The following is a 16690-nucleotide window of genomic DNA, read 5'->3' as shown; positions in this document are numbered from 1 at the left end:
TTATATGTTTTAGGTTCAGAAGATATATATGGATATATGAAAAAATCAATCCTAAAAACCCTTCATGGAAAACAATACATTTGCTGATTAAAAGATAACTCAGTAGACCAAGACCGAGTGTTACAGATCATTCAGGGGGATGTAGTAGCCTTTCTAGTTTCAATAAATTACACATCTGAAGAAGTTAGCATCGCTAGTAAAACAAAAACGCTTAATTAACGTCTTAATTGAATATTATTGGACTTTGACAGTCATATAAATGACAAAGCAATTTAATGCTGAATCTGAAAGTCTGTGATATTACATTGTTTATTTGCTAATATGTGAGATTCCGATGTCCTTTATTTTATTTTTGCAACTGAAAAAATCCAACATATTAACCAATTTGACAATGCAATTGCTATAGCAAAAAAGCAAAGACACGGAATATTACCTTTGAGCGATGGTCGCGTTGCTTTGTACATCCTAAAAAAATATCTTAAAAAGATTCAAAATTCAAGCCTCATCTCTCTTCTAGGGATGAACAGGAAGTTCTGCAGCTCACCGGTATTCAATGGAGATCCTCCGAGAGCTCCGGACATTTCCCCCAACCCAAACACAGGTTTCGAAAGATGATGCCATCAAGTTAGATTTTATTTACCTCTTTCGTTTTTCTTTGTGTCTGAAGTTACCGGGAAATTCGCCCAAAATAAAGACGTTTAGTGAGAAGAGAAAACTTTTGGTCTCGGACGTATCTGAAAGGAGCCATTTCCTGCCAAATAGTGAGCCCGTCTAATCGTGACTGCAGCAGCTACTTCCTGCATTGTTACGGTGCTTAATGAGGATTATGTTGAAGCTGTCATGTTGAAACGGGCGGCCATTAGAGCTCCTTCACACGGAGAGACTGGAGGCTCGTCTTGCCTCTGTTTGACTCCAGAGCTCTGATCCCCTCACCTGGGCAGCACCTGCTGACTGACAGGCTGCAGCCATTGGCCTCTACATATATGTTTATGTATTTATTTATTAAATCGACAATGCGTTAAGAGAACATCTGAATTCATTTGAGAAATGAAAACACAAAGAAAAACGTTGTTATGAAATAGTTATGAACGACGAGTCATAGCAATAAGTATATTTACACTTATACACATATTAAATGAGATGGACAAAGAGACAGGATTGTTTCTTGCTTTACTCATTTTTTCCATTACTCATAGGAACTGTAACATTTTTGGGGGGGTTTCTCTATTTTTCCTTTCGGTGGGGGGATTATAAGTACGAACCCCCGGTACACATTTGACTGCATTTATATGTGACAATCAGCAGCCTCGTGAGATGGAACAGCAGGACGACAAGAAACAATCAAAATTGATGACCCAGCGTCATCTCTGGAGAGAGCTTTTTTTTTGTTATTTAAAGAACCGCAACAAAGAAATGCTGACAAAGCACTCAAGGCCCCCACCTGTTAGAGAAAACCAGCCCCCTGCCCTCTATAGTCTGCTACTTAGATCACTGTCTTTTCACTGTGTGTATGTGTGCATTTCATGTCTGTGGATGACAGAGCAGTTCGGCTCACAGAGATGCTCTGAAGTGATGCCATGAAAGACGCAGCCAGCGAGATCCCTTTGTAACCCCGGTAGTATATGAGCTCTCGAGTTGCACGTATGGATCTGACTGTAACTGCAAGACGGCTGACTGGCTATATTAATGCAACCCTTCCTTTCAGAGACACAAGGTAATCATGTGAGGCTGAGGTCTCCATCTGCTGAAGTGTTGAGAGCCTGCGAACGTGTGGCTGAGGTTGCCGGTGAGAGAGCAAAGCTTGATATGATCGGTGCCAGACTTTTTATGGAGGAAGTTTTACAAGGAATTGCTAAAAGTTCCTTGCAACTTCAGAGATAAAGATTTAAACATGGTCTCTCTTCGAGATTGTAGAATATGCATTTAATTTATTTAGCTCACTACCACTTTGGTAATAAATCAGATTACCTCCTACTAATAAAATAAACCATCTATAAACAGAGGAATTGAAGGCCCCTATGAGTTTTGTGGCATGCTCTTGCAACTGCTGCTGTGTTCATGATATGAATTTATTAGTTTTGTGTGGCTCGATTGTCATACGTTTAATTGTTTCAGGTATAAAAAGTCAGTGTGGCTCATTATACCGGCAATAAAGGTTTTTTTGTGCTCCTGACCTGAAGTTGCTGCAGGTTTTTGTTCAGCGTTGTATGTTAGGGGTCAATTGGTGATCCTGGCTTTAAGTGAAATGTGAGGCTGTCTCATTTTTTTAGGCAGCGTGTGTGTGTGTGTGTGTGTGTGAGTGTGTGTGTGTGAGTGTGTGTGTGGGGGGGGGGGGGAAGTTCGGTACTTGCTGGTACAGTCGTGGGTCAACCCGAAGCACCCGTGGCCCCTGACGCGGGCGTCCTGCTTTTGGCCCTTGGTGGTCAGTGGCTTACATGATGTGATGCTGGTACGCCGAGGTGCGCATGCCCACTAAGAGGACGCAGCGGCTCCATGTGTGTTGAGGCGCATTATTTGGCAACAGACGCGGCAGTGGGGAGGGCCGAAAAAAAGAGGATATCCCCTGGATTTAAAAAAAAGCAACGATTTATCGAGGTTAACTGCAGATTAAACATTCCTTGGTGGACCATCGGCGAAGTACGTCAGACAACGCGACCGAGTAAGTTGACTGAGCTGAAGCTGAAGTTTTTTTAGTAAGTGTATCTTTTATCCGGAGTCGTCGAGAGGAGCCAGGTTTTCCTCCACCTATCTGTGACGATAAAGAAGCTGATGGGCTGTTGAAAAGTAACACTTCTCCGCAGAGCCAAAGGTTGAGCACTGGGGAGGAGATGGGGGGGGGGCGAGGGGGGGCTCGCTCCGCCAAAGATTACCTCGTTTTACGTTTTCGCACGAGTGGCAGTCTGTAAATACCACCCGTGGACTTGATTCCGTGCGGTGGAAGTCGTGAAATGAGGTGAGGATTAGGACGTCTCGTCGGGGCACGCGCAGTCCTCGGGCCGGTCGATGAAATAAATGAGTTCCGACTCGTTTTTGTGTGTGTGTGTGTGTGTTTCTCTCCATCGGGAGGGGACACCCAGCTAAACAGTCCCGTTGAGCCTCATACAGCCCACACTTCTATTATAGTGAGATTTAAAAAAAAGTTTGTCCCCGCTTATCGAGCCGATGGTTGTCCCGCATCGGGGTGCAGCCCGGGTCAACGAGCCGGGCTCGGTTCTGGGCGTGCGGGTCATGTGGATGAGCTCAGCCGGGGGGGACTTTTGTCACTTTTGAGCCAACGTCTCATCGCGGCCGTTGGCGTGGCAGCCGTTGGCGTTGTGAGCGAGCCGTGGTGGCTTCGTGTTGTTGTTTGTGTCGATGTTAGCTAACGTTAGCTCGCTAACTAGTAACGCGCTCCTGCGAGGCGGTGTCAATAATAAAAAAAAGCCGGCCGGTTGCACACGTAGTGTGGGCTGGGTTTAGTGCTTAAAGGGCTGAGTTCGGGTCGGGGGGGGGGTTCTGGCTGGAGGAAGGCGGGGGGGGCGTTAATGGTGGACGCTGGGGCTCGCTTTGAGCTCCTTTGGCACCAGTGTTGGTTCTGCTATCTGGTAGCTAATCTTCCTACTTCGCTCTGTGACAACCGTAGTCTTCCTCCTCTTAAAGCTGAACACACACACACAAACACGCACGCGCACACACCGCACACACTCTCTCACCCAGACACGCACGCCAACACACACGCACACGTTTTCAGCCACCACGGCACACAACAGTGTGCCCCAGTATAATCATGTTATAGTCGTTTATCTATTGTCTGTTTATTCGTACGCTTTTCATTTGCTGGCCCGTGCAAAGATTTGACGGAAGCCGGTGTGTTGACAAAACCACATGCGGCATTTTAATGTTGTGTTATGACTGCTGCTGCTGCTGCTGTAGTTCACTTCATTTGACATATAACACAGAAAAGGAACAAGTAGAGGGAAACTCTGATGGCTTTAAAAACATTTTTTTTAAATGTATTCATCTTATATTAATCAAACAGTCAAATGATTAGCAAAGTAGTTTCTGAGTCATTGTCCTTTAATCAACAAAATGTTTTTGTGTCAGGCTAAACATCCTTATCAATAATCAATAATCATTGTTTGAGTAGGACCTGGGCACAACACGGCCACTTAGAACCCACTCCTGGAATAAACAGGCTGTTTTAATGGGAACAAAGCGCTGTAAAGAGGTCTTTATGTGTTGCATGCTTGCATTGTTTATGACCTGTCACTGTGAACAAAATACATGCTGCCTTTAGAGAAGGGGTTGACTAACACAGGTTAGAAGAATGGAGAAGGCTTTCCTTTGACACCGGTAATGCTTGCCGTTAGGACAGACAGCGTTGACGTTTCTAGTCATACAGAGTGACTGTATTCATGGTATTATTACAAGAGCTAGTGATTCAGAAAAGTTTAATTGTTGTTATTTTCCATTAATCACTGTTCTATCACACATGGTATTGTACATATTACAATTGAGTGCATGCCACTGTTCTGGAAAGGGTCGTCCTCTGGCCACATTTTAAGCTGTTGCACATGACTGTAGGGGTCACAGGGCAGCTGTTTCGTCGAGACTCCATAACAAATATGTGAGCAGCACTGCTGCATTAAAAGCAAAGGCTTTCAAGAGTCTTAAGTTATTCCATACAGCAAACCAGTGATCAGCTCCAAAGTTAATTTGTTCAATTAATGCCGACCTGCGTATATTAAATAATTGTATTGTTGCTAGTGGACGCTTGTAAACCCTCATCTTTTTCTGACAGATGATGAAGATATTTCAGAAAATATTTTCCCAAATTAGTGCGGCTTTCGTAAATCCAGTGCGGAGTTGTAATGGGTTTTTACAGATTAAAAGTTTGTAGAGGCCTGAATTAAAGGGGATCGAGTGCATCATGGTGGGCCTGACCGACAAGTTACTCTATATAGAAGCAACTCAGGGCGAGAAGAAAAGACACTTGTAGGTCAACTGTGGGTTTGGCTGAGCGGTGCCCTGATACCGGTAGCAATCTGATACCAGATGAATGTATTCTGCATGGCGAAAGTGACACTTCTTAAGAGTCAACTACCTGCATGGCTTGATAAGATGATATGGGATGTCATTACAATGTAATGATGTGCAAAGTTGGATCTGATTTTTTTTCTTTAGACTGCAATTTTAAGCCCTTGGTAAAGCAGCAGCGGTAAAGTTTCTTAATTATTTACTTGTTGTATTATTTTTAGAATGTTCTTTGCACCAAAACTTGGACCTTGTTTCACAGCAGTTACTTTGCAAAGCAGCAGTGGCTGAAACGTATTGCCTACATCGTTGTGTTGCATTTACAGCACACACCTCCACTAGTGTGCCGATAGTAACTGGTAATAACAGATATTGCTCTCTCATCATGGCAGACCTAACAGCATGCTGCGAAAGGCAGAGAAATAGTTGTAGAAATAATCTCTGATGGGAAGCTTTTTCTATTAAGCAAATGTATTCAATGAGTGACAACTAACGGCAAAGAGCGCCAGGACAGTAGGACGCGTCACCATGAGCACCACCACACACCGTACAATGAGGTGTCTACGGTGCTGTTAAATGCTCTTAGAGGATTTCCATCTTATTTGAATATTTATCCAGATTATAATGTCTAGCCCGACAATTATGATAATTTAACCATGAAACTTCCCTAACACCAGCTGTCTGATTTACCATCATTTTTTCTTCAGCAGCACAGCTCTTAATCCTGATGTGTGTGTTAGTGAACAGTCCTTTTACTTGTATTACTTGTACTTGCTTTGTCTAATTGGACATAAAGGGTTTAACTTTAAAGTGGCCTTCAGAGCCTTTGCACTGGTTGCATTTGATGTGAACTCTTGGGTGGGCAGAGCTTTGATACACCATAGGTACTTATGTGTGTGTGTGTGTGGGGGGGGGGGGGGGATGGAAATGTGTGTAAACTGTCGTGAAGATTCTAATGTGAAACCTGTCTGCCATTCTGATCCCTTGTTGTAAAGATGGGGTCGTTGTCTGTGAGAGGTTGAGGGGTTTGCGTGTCTAACTTCTTCCCCCAGCATCGTTTCCCGGCTGTATGCATCAGAAGTAAAAATGGCCTCACACGGCGACATGCACACTCATACTGTGTAATGGCCGTCGCTGTGGAGGCACGCCGTCTACTCAAGCACCTGAAGGGGTTAAATCCAGCTTCAGCTTCTCCCTTTCAGACACACACACACACACACACAAACACTGGCCAACCGGTTTAGACCGGTTGGCAGGAAAAGTGCTTTGTGTCCCACTGAATCCTGGGAAGGGTCATGTCGTGTGTGTCTCAGTGATGTCATAGTATTAAGAAAAAAGTCAGCTCTCTGTTATCAGAGGATGGCTGTGCGTGCTGCATTGTGACTCTGTATTGGTAGTGTGTAGGTACATCATGGATACACTGAGTGTGCTTCAGGCTCGCCGCCATAACCACTCTGAGAACAGGAAGGGGGGGGGGGTAGAAGTGTGTGTGCGTGCCCGTGTGTGTGTGTCACGTCAAAGTAGTAGGTTGTGAGGGTTCATTTCGGTCCCTCTTACCCTAAAAAGAAGAAGAAGAAAACCTACAGCTTCCCGCTGGGTTTCACAGGGCTGACTGAAGGCCTCGGACAGACTTGGCAGGGCCCTGCCTCCATTCTATAGAGGATCTTCATGAAAGTGACTCGGAACTTAAGGGCTCTGTGTTTCTTCTCTGTGGTCGTTTAGTGAATAGTCCACGTCCGAGTCCGCCTCTCACGCGTGCTTTCTGTTTGTGATTTTTGACCTTCGAGCACAGGTCCTCTCTTGCAGCATGCCACGTGGCCCGGCACGTGTCCACCTTTCACAAATGTGGCAAGGACCAAAGTCATTTTAATCATCAATCATTAAAAAAAATCTTACGGAAAAAGTTGAGACTTGATATAGAACCCCAACTCGGTAACATGGCTTCATCCACGTCTAGAAATACGCAACACATAACAAGGATACTCTTAAACAGCCTAAAGATAACTGAGACCGCGCTGCACAGGTAAAAACCCTCCGCGTTGGATCGGCCAGTCACTTTCTGTGCCGCACATATATAAGAAAGTATATAAAGCCAGGGATGAGTCACAGCAGGTAAAGAAGGAAAACAGTTCAAATCCGTCTCACGTTCTCATCTCAGCACACGTGTGTAAACGCTGCCTGAAGTATGCGTGATTGTCAGATTGTAGAACAGACTGGCTACAAAGAAATGCTGAGTGTAGTTTATTATTGCCGACCGATCATTTTATAAAAGTGATTAATTCATCAATGATAAAATTGACATTGACACATTTATTTTGTTGTTGAGTCTATTATACATAACTGGTACTTCATACGCAGAGCAATGTGATGAATAAAATGTACTTCACTTACACATAAATAACTCAAATACTTTGATTCACGGGTCGTTGTGAATATTTTAAGATAATTCATGCTCCAGTTAACTATATATAATCCCCAAGTCCCTTTTAACTCTTGAGTTTATTACAATCAACAATATATTTCGACATCCTCAATGTCTCATTGCAGCTCTGCAGCACGTTGTTGTTTGTGCCCCTTCTCCAAAAAACAGTGAAGTCAAGTGATCTTTGGATATTTAGTTTCTTTTGAGTACTACCGTCTTCTCTTTTCGGTTCTCTTTCTTTCGTTTTTTTGGTTCACAGGCGTCTGGACAGTTGGATGTTGTGGAATTATACTTGAGTCAATATCTTGGTCACGTGACCTTCGTAATCCCACATGTTACGTCTGGGGGCCATTTTAGTCCGTGTTGTCTCCTTCAGTTCTGAATGACAGTCGCACAATCGCAAACACACTTTTGGGCATATTGACAACTTCTTGTATGACTATAAAACTCTGTATTGTTTTTTATTATTATTGTTGTTTGTTAGTTAGTGCCTACTTGACAGGAGTTAAATGTGGCCCTTATTGTAAGTCGCTTTGAATAAAAGCGTCAGGTAAATTACATGTAATGTAATGGCATCCATTCACTCAAATAGTATTCTTGCACTAATCAACAATCCAAGCTATATGGATAACAGGGTTTATCACTGATCACCCATGTAGCTCTGGTTAGATTTGAAATAAATATTTCCAATCTTTCTTTCTTTCACAAATCTTTTGGTCATGTATTTTTTGAATATCTTATAATGCATTTAATACAGTTATTTCTTCCCTAATCTACAGGGGATGTCTGAGGAGGCTGCCCGCCAGACGCGGAGCAAGAAGAGGGCGCTGGGAAAGGATGCTGCTCCCGGGTCTTTAGAAACTTCCGATGCGGACGATGATGTCAAAAGGCTAAAGCTGGACACTTCTGACCCCACAACGCAGGCACAAACAGAACCTGAACCCGACCACGTACCGGCACGAGAAGATCAGGGAAAAACTATGGTGGGCCCGGAGAAGGAGCACGAGAAGGAGCACGAGAAGGAGCACGAGAAGGAGCGCAGCCTGTCGCCTTTACCTTCAGTGTTACCTTTGGCCTCTCAGCCAGGGAATGGCGATCAGGAGCAGGCCCGGGGACAACAGACTGAACCCAGCTCAGACAATCGGACTGACTGCGTTGACGGAGTCGGCATCGTGAGGACGGAGCCAGCGGTGGACACAAGGAGCCCGGTCCGACTGCCGGAGCCGAAGGCCTCCAGCAGCGTGCTGGCTGCAGGAGAGGTGAAAGCCACCATTAAAGTTGAAGTTCAGACGGAAGAGCAGCCCATGGACATGAGCACCTCCAAAGGGTGAGAACCTAAATACACATTTATGAGAGTAAACTCTCTTCAGCTGCGACACCCACACTTACGACGCATCTGACCTAAAAGCTATGATACCGATGTGCGGAAAACGGAGACACTGCAGGCTTGTTGGGGAGAAAACCTTACTTCTACAAAAGGTTGAGTTACACTAATTGAATTTAAAAAGAAATAACATGTTGAAAGTAACTTAATAATACTTGATCAATATATGGGGTGTAGGGGGGGGTTGCAAGTAGGTGACGTTTAACTTTATCTTTTAGTCCACCTCCATTTTCCCCCCCGACTCAGCACCTGAACCCTAAAAACTCGCCTCACACAAAATGAAGCCGTGTGTCACAAACCGGTTCCAGCCGGTTGTTTCCATGGTTTCCACAGTGGAAGGAACAGTCGGGGGAGGGGGGAGGAGGAAAAGTGAATGTGTCACGTGATGATGACTTTGAGGTCATGTGACTTCTTTAGAAGAGTACTGATTAATCCACAGGAAGTGATGATGGCGCTAAGCCCTAAGGAGAGGGGCTAACACACACGCACACACACACACACACACACACACACACACACACAAGAAGGACGCAGAGAAGAGGCAAGCCTCACAATTTTGGTGTGTGGAGTTTAACGAATTCATAGAAATACATAATTTGTGTAAGCACGGCCACCCTCGTATTTTAGAAGAAAGTCACTCATGTTCTTTCGATCTTTCAGAGCCACTTGAATTGAGGTCATCTGCCTTCATATTCCCACTTGTTTTCATTTCTGTGGCGCTCTTTGAACGACATAAGCAGCGCCACACAGGTCATCCTCCAATGACTCAGATGTTGCTGCAGGAAATGCGTAGCACAGCCGTAGGTCCCACCTGGCTCCTCCGTGTTATTAGGATTGTTTTGTTGTTGGAGAAGCATCAGCGTGAACATTTAAATAATGGATGTGGTTGAAATATAAAAGCATTTTTTAACCCAAATTAGAATTCTAGTGGAGGTCCCAACGTTTTCAAAATATTAAAAGAAATATGTATAAGCCTTGGGAAATATGTATAAAATTCTTTACAGGGCATTTAGAATATGTGAGTGCAACCATGAAAAAATGTCCTGGATGGTCTAATGCGTAAAGTATAGATGAAACAGGGTCAGATAGATAACATGACTTCGACTACGTTATTGAGGAATATGAGAGGCAAACAGGATGTTATTTTTTCACATAATGATAAAATGTCAATATATATATTGTTTTTCAACCCATACATTTTATTTGATGAATCATTTTGTCTAATACCTGATGCAGTTTTGTGTTAACTCTATACAGTACAAGTGCTGGATATGTAAGGCACTGACATCTAAATTGGAATGGCATTGTCTTATTCATGTCCAGCAGTATGAAAAGGGAGAAGCGCCCACCGTCTTCTGAAGATGATGACGTCATCGTCCTGTCAGATAATGACTCCGCCAGTCCTCCGATGAACGGCTTGAGCCACTTTAAGGAGCTGGACTCAGACCTGCTCATGGTGAGACACACGGACACAAAGCTAGACACGTTTAAATCATAGCCCAGGCTTTGGATATTAGCTTTTTTAACCTTTTTATTTTTCAAATATCTAAAGGGTTTAGTTGGGTCTTTGTGAGAACTTCTTTTATAACTTCAAAATGTCTAATTAAACTGCGGGTGCATTGATGCTAAGAGCAAATGAAAATGAGGTAACAGATATGGGTTTATTATCCCAGAAAAGCCGTAATAGGATTTTGTGAGTGATGTGTGATGTTGTTATGTGTGGAATGCAGAAGAGCAGCCCAGCAGAGAGGGAGTGCATCATTAAGCAGCTGAAGGAGGAGCTGAGACTAGAGGAGGCCAAGCTGGTGCTGCTGAAGAAACTTCGACAGAGCCAGATACAGAAGGACTCGATCCAGAAGGTAACCGATCATTACCTGCATCAACACCGGGTCACACAAAGAGCTGCACATCCCCACAACACCGGCCTCCACTGCAAGCATCCTGTTTAGTATTTAATGTCTCTCCATTTCCTTTTTAGCCCACAGGTCTGTCTGGCTCCTCTGCTCCTCCTCCTCTCATTCGAGGAACAATTACAAGCAATAAAGGCACTCAGCAGGTTAATGCTCTTCTCTGACACATGGGCTGCGGTTGAAAGGTCAAAATAGCATCTACTCGTGTCTTTCCCTGACCCCGTTAGAGAGGTTATGAAAAGTGACCACCTTTCCTTCTCTTATCTTGACTGCCACTTCAATTCTTCTGGGTCATTTCACTCGGTTAGGAATCTTTCTGAGCAAATAAACCTTATTTGACCGCAGCCACGCATCAGTCGGCACATCTGTGTGGCAGCACCTGTAGCTGACCTGTTTCTGATGGTGTTTTTCTCTGACCAGATTTTGAGCGCTAAGAGTTCAGGCACAGTCATCCCTCCGCCGCTGGTGAGAGGAGGGCAGCAGGTGTCGTCCAAACAGGGCTCCCAGATTATAATGCCGCCTCTGGTCAGAGGGGCACAAGTGAGTCATTTTGCCAATATCATTCATACAGTAACATATTTAAAAGGGCCAATGTCGTCTATATGGGGCCAATGGTAGTCTTGAGTTCTAATATCTTATTGCTGTTAGTCACTCTGAGACAATTTGCAGTGAAAACATGCTACTTATACTGAGAACTTATGATCTCTCTTTGCGCCTTTCTCCCTTTGTGTGTGCCCTTTGCGTCGGTGCTTTTGATGCCCCCTTCCTTGTCCTCCACTACCTCCGTCTGTGGCGTCCTTCCGTGTCACCCCTCTCATTGTCCTGGTTAGCCCATCTCTGTATCTCCACAGCAGATCCAGGCTCTCCGGCAGCAGCAGCAGCAGCAGCAGCTCGCTGCCTCGGGAGGCTCAGGACCCCCTCCTCTGCTGTTGGGCCCCAGGAACTCGAGCCCTGCAATACACGGCCAGAGAGGCTCGGTCAACTCAGGCCTCATCAGAATCGGCAGTACTGCTAACACACTGGTCGGTATTTTATAGGTGCTTTCAAGAAATCATTTTTAAAAAGGTATTGTCATGGTTTATATTGGAGAAAGGCAAGCCAGGACCTCCTGAATGCTGCCACATCATGGCATCAGTAAACTGAAACTGAAATGTCATTTCTACAACCTGGATTCAATTCACCACATGCTGCCCCGTTTCCAAACTGTCAGTATGGATGAGTCAGAGTCACTTAGATTCATGCATGGATCCCAAATTATGTGTGGGAAATGACGCGCATTTCAGGCCCCACTGTGTACGTAGTAAAACAATAATAAATGAGTACAGTCAATTTCCACTTTAAATCTAGATTTGAACAAATGCATAACACCTCATGCTATTTTATTTCTCATGAAATAGTAAAACCTAGTTCAATATATATCTGGTTTAGTTCAACTTCCCATGGCTTCTCAAGCCAACATTAGCTTCTGTTAGACTTAGCGCTGTTCATACATGCATTCTCTCATTGAGTGTTTCTTTCATGGTGTTTCTGATATTTTCTGTCTATATTCTAAGCTAAATCTGTATCTAAAAATGTACTTCACACGTCATCATTTTCCTCCTAAATAAAACTAATAGCGTTATTTTTGTACGCATTTAACTAGCTACAGCTAGGTTAGCATAGTTGCGTGTCGCTAACGTTAGAAATCATTGAAGTTGCTTCGGTGTAACGTCCTTGTTAAATTTACAGATTACTTGAACTTCATTATGATAACTACATAAGAGAAGTCAGGTAATATTACTCGTTTGGTTAAGCACAACAAGCAATCATTTTTATTTTCTAATGTTCATCCACTGCTACATGCCAATGGTCAACAATTCAGAGACATTTCAGTGGCCTGATGGTAACAATAACAGCAGACGGTGTATCTGAATACTGTCTCAGGCAGTGGCATTTCTGTGCATTAAAGCCATAGTGAAATGGAAGTTAGAGCCTCTTCAGCCTCTGCATTGTTACGTTAAATGACTGCTTTTCTCTAACCAGTTAGCATTTGGTCCAGAAGTATTAATCTTTTAGAAGCTTTCATAATTATAGTATTAATTGTTGAGCTTTACACTTGTGTTTACAGTCTAGAACTGACTTTCTTTTGCAATGTTCAGTGTTATTTGATCACTAAACACCTTGCAGTTAATCAACACCGGCAGCCCTTTGGTTGCAGATGTATTTCTCAGACGGCTCCAAATTATTCTTATCTTGTACTTTTTCTTGTTGTTTTTGCTTCTCTTTTTTTAAGGCCTCGGCATCCAGTCTGAAGAGCTCTTCCTCAGGAAGCAGCGGTGTGTCTGTGGTTAGCGTGAATGACTCTCCAGCCAGCCGGCAAGCTGCAGCGAAACTCGCTTTACGGAAACAACTGGAGAAGACCCTCCTGGAGATCCCCCCACCCAAGCCTCCTGCCCCAGAGTTTAACTTCCTGCCGTCTGCAGCCAATAATGAGTTCATCTACCTGGTGGGACTGGAAGAGGTGGTACAGAATCTGCTGGATACACTCAACAGAGGTGTGTGACTTTTCTTTTTGTGATGTTTTTTGTTTATACGTTGTAGAGGTAAAGACATTTGTCAATGAATTAATCAGTCGTTCAACAGACAAACATCATTTTAAATAATCCTTCAAGTAATAAATTGTCTTTTTTCTTGTATTATATATAATAAAGCTGTTTTCTGTCATTTTACACAACAAATACAGATAATAATTATTCGTCGTTAATGAAAATAGTCAATTTCATACATATTTCATTTCATATTTCATACTAGATGTTAGAGTAAGATGGAGCTTTTCAAATAAGCTTTAGCAATTGTCCCATTTTTATGGAATTTAAATATGATCCACATGTAGTGAGGACATTCCCACTTTTGTCAAGGATCTAAATAGCTGCTTACCTGCGTCCGTCTTTCTTATTACTTCATTGACGGCATACAAGCAACTCTTTCTGTTTTCAATCAGTGCCTCTGGGTTTCCCCATCTCTCTCTATCCAGGAAAGACGGGTGCAGCATTGTCAAAGAACATTACCAGAGACCCCTTCACCTGCACCCAGTGCAAAACCGACTTCACCTGCCGCTGGAGGCACGACAAGACAAAAGGCGGGGCTGTGCTCTGTGAACACTGCATGTCGTCCAGTCAGAAAAAGGCTTTGAAAGCCGAGCACACCAACAGGCTGAAAGCGGCGTTTGTCAAAGCCCTGCAACAAGAGCAGGAAATAGAGCAACGTATTTTTCAGCAGACGTCGTCGCCAGTTTCCAACAGCAGCTCCTCATCCTCTTCGTCGATGAAAGCCGAGAGGAGTTTGTCTCACCAGCTGAAGCAGGCTCACGCGAGAGCGTCTTCCTTCCAGCACCTCCAACAGGCCAGTCGAGGGGCCAACATGGTTCACCACCACTCCATCAAGCAGGTTGGCATTGGTTTTTAAGGAGAAGCATTTTTTCACTCCACGCAACTGCAAAGCGTTTCTCAACTCCCCTCAGAGCTCCCAGGGCCAGCTGTCCCATGGTGTCTCATCATTGGGGGTGAGGGGCGTCCCCCACTCCTTCTCCTCCTCCTCCCAGCTGCAGAGCGCAGTTGCAGCTGCAGCTTTGGTCAGCCGGCCAGGTAAGCATGCCCACGTTTCCCACCGCTCTGTCCAGAGTTCAAAGGTGAGCAGCAGCGGGATCGCCGGCGGCAGGAATATCAGCGGAGGTAGTGCCTCATCCACTGCATGGAAGAAGCAGAGCCACAGCAATACAGGTAGACTCACAGTAACACCTGCCTGCCTGCTGACATCGGCTGTCTTTCACATTCCTGTCTGGTCCAAAAGCAATCCTTCAAAAATCCCACGGCAAACATGTCTCTAGTTGAAAGGGAAGCTCATCCAAAAGTTGACTTCTCGTATGATCTCAAAGAGTGAAAAAAAAACAAAATACAGTTAAGTTGGAAATGTTTTCGGACAAGGCAATCCCAATCTCCAGTTCTCCTCCTGCCAGTGATCTCAATCTCCCTATTTTAGTCCCTTGGTGTGGTGGTGTGCTGTTCTTTCCTGGGTGTCTCTAGAGTAGACATTTTCCTCTGTTATACATGTCTGTCTGAACATCAACTCAAACAGCGTTGAATGGCCGGCACGCAGCTCTCTCCGCACCTTGACCTGCCGCTCTCTTGCATGTTCACAGGCGTCACGATGGCTTACGTGAACCCCAGCCTGACGGGTCACAAGACATCAGCCGCGGTCGACGCTCGCCAGAGGGAGTACCTGCTGGACATGATCCCCTCTCGCTCGTCGATCTCGCAGACTGCAAACACATGGAAATAATTCAAACTACTTTCTTTTTGATCCAATATCCAATAATATGGTCAACAGCAAACCCCGGAGGACTGTTAAGCAAATACAATCTCTCAAATGGAAGAAATCTTCCTTCCTTACTTTTGTATGATTGTTGTTTTAGTATCCTTATTTTCTGTTGTTTGTTTTGAGATTTGCTGTTCTTTAGTAATTGTGTAGAAACTATTTTGATTTAATTGGAGCAAATAAAAAAATAAATCATTGATAGGCTTCCCACTGGGTTCCTCTGTCCTCCAAATTGGGTTGTTAAATGATTGTTTGATAAGAGGCTATTTGTACATTAAGTACTTTTAAGTCATTTGACCTGTGCTTAATCCGTCATGATTTTGGTCAAACCAACCCACTCTTTTCACCCTTGAATTGTTGAAGTTACACCCAAAATATATTCATTTTAAGCAAAAAAACAATAATTGAGTTGTACAAATTTTAATACATCACCCCCATAGTTAAAGGTTTGAATTTATTTGGTATTTACTGTAAGTTATTTCTGTTTTTTGTCATATTTCAGTATACAAGTTGTTTCCACAAATGGAAGAGTTGGTTGGAGCTTTTCTTTCCTGTTGAACAGCATGCCTTTCCTCAAGCACCGTAGCTTAAGAAGCATGGTGTCATTGCTTAATTCATCCTTTAATTACCAACTGTAATTTGCTTATTTTATATCTCTATATTTGTATGGGTTTTTGTGATTGCTGTGGAAATGCAAGCTGAATTTTCCACACGAACCGGAGATCGAGCCTCAGATTTATTCAAACATAAGGCATACGTCAAGGCCTGAATCGGTTTAAAGGGATTATCTCCCAGTTACCAAGAGTCTGGAGAACATACGATATCTTTATTCTGTACCCCTCACAATGTGGCATACTCTGTCTGCTTCGCTATTTTAGCTACATTGTACAAACTTATGTCAAAAGTTATTTGGTTTTACTTTTTTCCTAGCTCCTCAAGAAATAAAAAATGACATTGTAAACAAGTTTTCATTGATTATTTGTGGATGATACAATTTATCTAATAACAAATGTTGAAATGATATGTGGAGAGATCATGAGATCAGTTTGCATCCAAAGCAAGTATTAAGTCAAAGACAATGAGAAGAAAAGCAAAAAAAATGGATAATGGAAATGTCAGTGAAAAAGGGGGGTATCATGAAAGCAGATCAGATAACAGTTAGGAAGTGACTGAAAACAGGAAACACAGGTTGGGGAGATCACAGACACTTAAAAGAGAAACCAAACATATACAACGGCATTTAGCTGCCAAGAGGCAAAATGGCAGTTTGCTCCATTACATTTCAGAGAAAAATATTGTGCTTCACAATCTATTCACCAAACAGTTAAATGAGTTAAAGTTCAGGCAGAAAGGGAACAATGAGTGTGCAAATCAGCATGTTAGTGTGTGACCAAAGTCATCCATGGGTGTGTTGAAGGGGAAATCCAAACAAAAATCCGGCTGAGTGGGTGTTTGTTGCATTAAGGGAGAGAGAAATGAGCACAGACCAGCTCTTAAAGCCTGAGAGACCCAGGTGAGCTCGATCCGGCCAACAACCGTCTCTAGTAAGCTCACGTGAAATGCAATAAATGAAACTAACTGGGGCATTTGCGTACATTTTTACTTGCA

The 16690-nt window shown here is 43.5% G+C and overlaps 1 protein-coding gene across 10 annotated transcripts; it reads left to right on the top strand.

Moving 5' to 3' along the window:
* The first annotated feature begins 2430 nt into the window (after positions 1–2430).
* LOC119209778 (transcriptional repressor p66 alpha-like) lies at positions 2431–16046 on the top strand. 10 transcript variants are annotated; one of them, XM_037459340.2, is made up of 12 exons: positions 2436–2659; positions 8215–8762; positions 10143–10275; positions 10550–10678; positions 10798–10875; positions 11150–11269; positions 11560–11751; positions 13002–13263; positions 13743–14155; positions 14229–14270; positions 14388–14487; positions 14907–16046. In XM_037459340.2, exons 2-12 carry the CDS (start codon positions 8218–8220, stop codon positions 15044–15046), a joined length of 2154 nt encoding a protein of 717 aa, XP_037315237.2. In that variant the 5' UTR covers positions 2436–2659; positions 8215–8217; the 3' UTR covers positions 15047–16046. The 10 variants fall into 10 exon arrangements, with proteins under 10 accessions (XP_037315231.2, XP_037315236.2, XP_037315235.2 ...); XM_037459334.2 differs by having other exon boundaries at positions 2431–2693; positions 14229–14487; XM_037459338.2 differs by having other exon boundaries at positions 2435–2659; positions 11584–11751; positions 14229–14487.
* The last annotated feature ends 644 nt before the right edge of the window (positions 16047–16690 follow it).

This window comes from Pungitius pungitius, chromosome 15 (assembly GCF_949316345.1).
Source record: "Pungitius pungitius chromosome 15, fPunPun2.1, whole genome shotgun sequence".
Classification (NCBI taxonomy): domain Eukaryota; kingdom Metazoa; phylum Chordata; class Actinopteri; order Perciformes; family Gasterosteidae; genus Pungitius; species Pungitius pungitius.
Note: the sequence above shows the minus strand (reverse complement) of the source record. Positions and strands in the feature narration are given on the sequence as shown.